The 2,363-nt window shown below is 47.4% G+C and overlaps 1 protein-coding gene across 1 annotated transcript; it reads right to left on the bottom strand.

The window, feature by feature from the left end:
- Positions 1-367: 367 nt before the first annotated feature.
- LOC311247937 (E3 ubiquitin-protein ligase TRIM35-like) lies at positions 368-2,163 on the bottom strand. The gene has a single exon (XM_084338915.1). The coding sequence runs from the start codon at positions 1,953-1,955 to the stop codon at positions 546-548; it is 1,410 nt and encodes a 469-aa protein (XP_084195041.1). The 5' UTR covers positions 1,956-2,163; the 3' UTR covers positions 368-545.
- Between the last annotated feature and the right edge of the window lie 200 nt (positions 2,164-2,363).

Below are 2,363 nucleotides of genomic sequence, written 5' to 3'. Positions count from 1 at the left end.
TGACCAAAGAAAAACAATATAACATGTCTGCCGGTCCGTCCTGCATAATATACTGTAACATGACGTTAAATTATGCAGATCAGCACAAATTAAAAGATGAGTGAACTGAACTCTCCCCTCTCTCTCTCTCTTTCTGTCTCCCTCTCTCTGTGTCTCTCTCCCTCTCTTTCTCTCTCTTTCTGTCTCCCTCTCCCTTTCTGTGTCTCTCTCTCTCTCTCTTTCTCTCTTTCGGTCTCCCTCTCTCTGTGTCTCTCTCCCTCTCTCTTTCTCTCTCTTTCTGTCTCTCTCTTGTGTCTCTCTGTCTCCCGCTCTCTCTCTCTCTCTCTCTCTCTCTCTCTCTCTCTCTCTCTCTCTCTCTCTCTCTCTCTCTCTCTCTCTCTCTCTCATACACATACACACACATGTAGTCGAGCTACATTTTCTATTTCTTTTTCTTTGTTTCAAATGACTAGCATGTGGTTGGCTAATCTAATCTAGCTTTATGCCAGCTACGCTGTGCAACAGGGTTTTATACAAACACACACACACACACCTCACTGTCATGACTACATCACAGTGAGAGACACCTCTGAGGGGCAGATGTTTATATCAGGGTGTTTGGCATCACCAGCCGGTCCTATACCGAAGTATGGGTAGAGTTTCTCAGTGAAGGTGAGTTGATAAGTGTAGATGTGAGTCATGTCTTCAGGGTCGTAGAAGGACAGCTTCCCCCCGTTATAGTCCAGCTGTACTCTGACCCTCTGGGGGCTCCTCTTCACTGTGAGGGTCTGACCCAGAACATTAGTGTACTTACCACTATAATAACATAGAACCCAGATACCATGTTGTGGTAATGCCTTTAGCCCCTTACTCTTGTTGTCATGTGACTCTTTAGCTACACCTATAGCCCAGTCAGGATGGTCTCCCACCTCCACCTCCCAGCTGTGTTCTCCTGAGCTGAAGCTCTCAGAACCCAGAACAATGTTATACTTAATGTTCCTCTCTGGGTTGTCAGGGAGCTGCTGCCGTGTGTCTGTGTGTCTCACCCTGGTCAGATCATCAGATATAGAGAACCAGGGTCCTGCAGTGTTTGGGTCCAGAGTGACCGGAGTGAACTTGACCCTCTCCTTCATCTTCTCCCAGACTCTGAAGGTCAGGTTGCCCAGGTGTTTGGCCTCGTCTATCAGCGCTCCTGAGACCAGCTGTGGACGAGGCAGGTTGCACTGGGCTCTGTTCAGCGTGGTCTTGTAGTTCTGCAGGAAGGAGACGTCTTCAGCTCTCAGCTCCCGCTCTACGACTCCGATCGTGTCTGAAAGGGTTGACATCTCTCTCTCCAGCCCCTCAAACCTCTCCTTCATCGGCTGACTCTTCTGCTCCTCTTCCTCCTTCAGTGCAGCTACCCTGGCCTCCTCTTCTTCGTGGAGAAACTGGTGGAGCTTCTTAAACTCCTCCTTAATCTGCTTCTCTGTGTGCAGGGTCTGGACCTTTAAGTGTTCTGCTGTGCGGTCGCATGTGTGTTTGATTTCATTAAAGACCTTTAGTTTGTCACGCAAGGTCTTCAGTGGAGCCTGGAGCTTCTTCTTGTGGTCCTCCGAAGCTTCATCTATGGGACAGCAGTTGTGGCTCTTGTGTTTTCTGGAGGACTGACACACCATACAGATGAGCTGGAGGTCATCCAGACAGAAGAGCTTGAGTTTCTCACCGTGCAGACTGCAGAGCACCTCCGGACCTGCTGGAGCTCCCTGGCTTCTCTCCCTGAAGGCCTCACACAGCTTCTTCAAAGTAAAGTTACGAGGAGGATCTGAACTTGAAGAGACTTTCTTACAATATGGACAGTCCTTGTCTTCTCTGTCTCTCCAGTATTCCTGCAGACAGGCGTTACAGAGGCTGTGGCCACACGACAAGATGACAGGATCTGTGTAGATGTCATGGCACACGATACAAGACAGATCCTCTTCACAATGAGACGAAGCCATTTAGTCTCTCAGTAACACTCCCTCCTCTGGAATGTTCCCTGAAGTTTACGTTCACTTTTAATGACAATTGTTATAAACTTACTTAGATTCAGTCAGCAGCTGGTAGAAGTCACTGTTTGATCACTATTCCTTCCTGTGTTTGTCTAAAGCTAGTCCTACTCCTTCAGTACGAGCTGTGGGTTTTATCTGGAGTCTTTTACAGCAGGTGTGTGTATCTCAGTGGCGGTTGAAGAAGAATGTAGCAACTCCGGTGTTTATTTCCTGTATATCGAGTCAGACAAGAGGTGGAGCTTTGACAGAACAGGAGACTGTAGTGGGGTTAGGAAAGATTAAAGGTGCAGTAAGTGGTATTTTTTTGTTTGTTAAAATAATAGCTCTACCTGTTAAAATAAGTGGTCTATATAATAT

This window comes from Notolepis coatsorum, assembly GCF_963971535.1.
Source record: "Notolepis coatsorum genome assembly, contig: SCAFFOLD_354, whole genome shotgun sequence".
Lineage (NCBI taxonomy): Eukaryota > Metazoa > Chordata > Actinopteri > Aulopiformes > Paralepididae > Notolepis > Notolepis coatsorum.
This window is presented reverse-complemented; position numbering and strand designations above follow the sequence as displayed.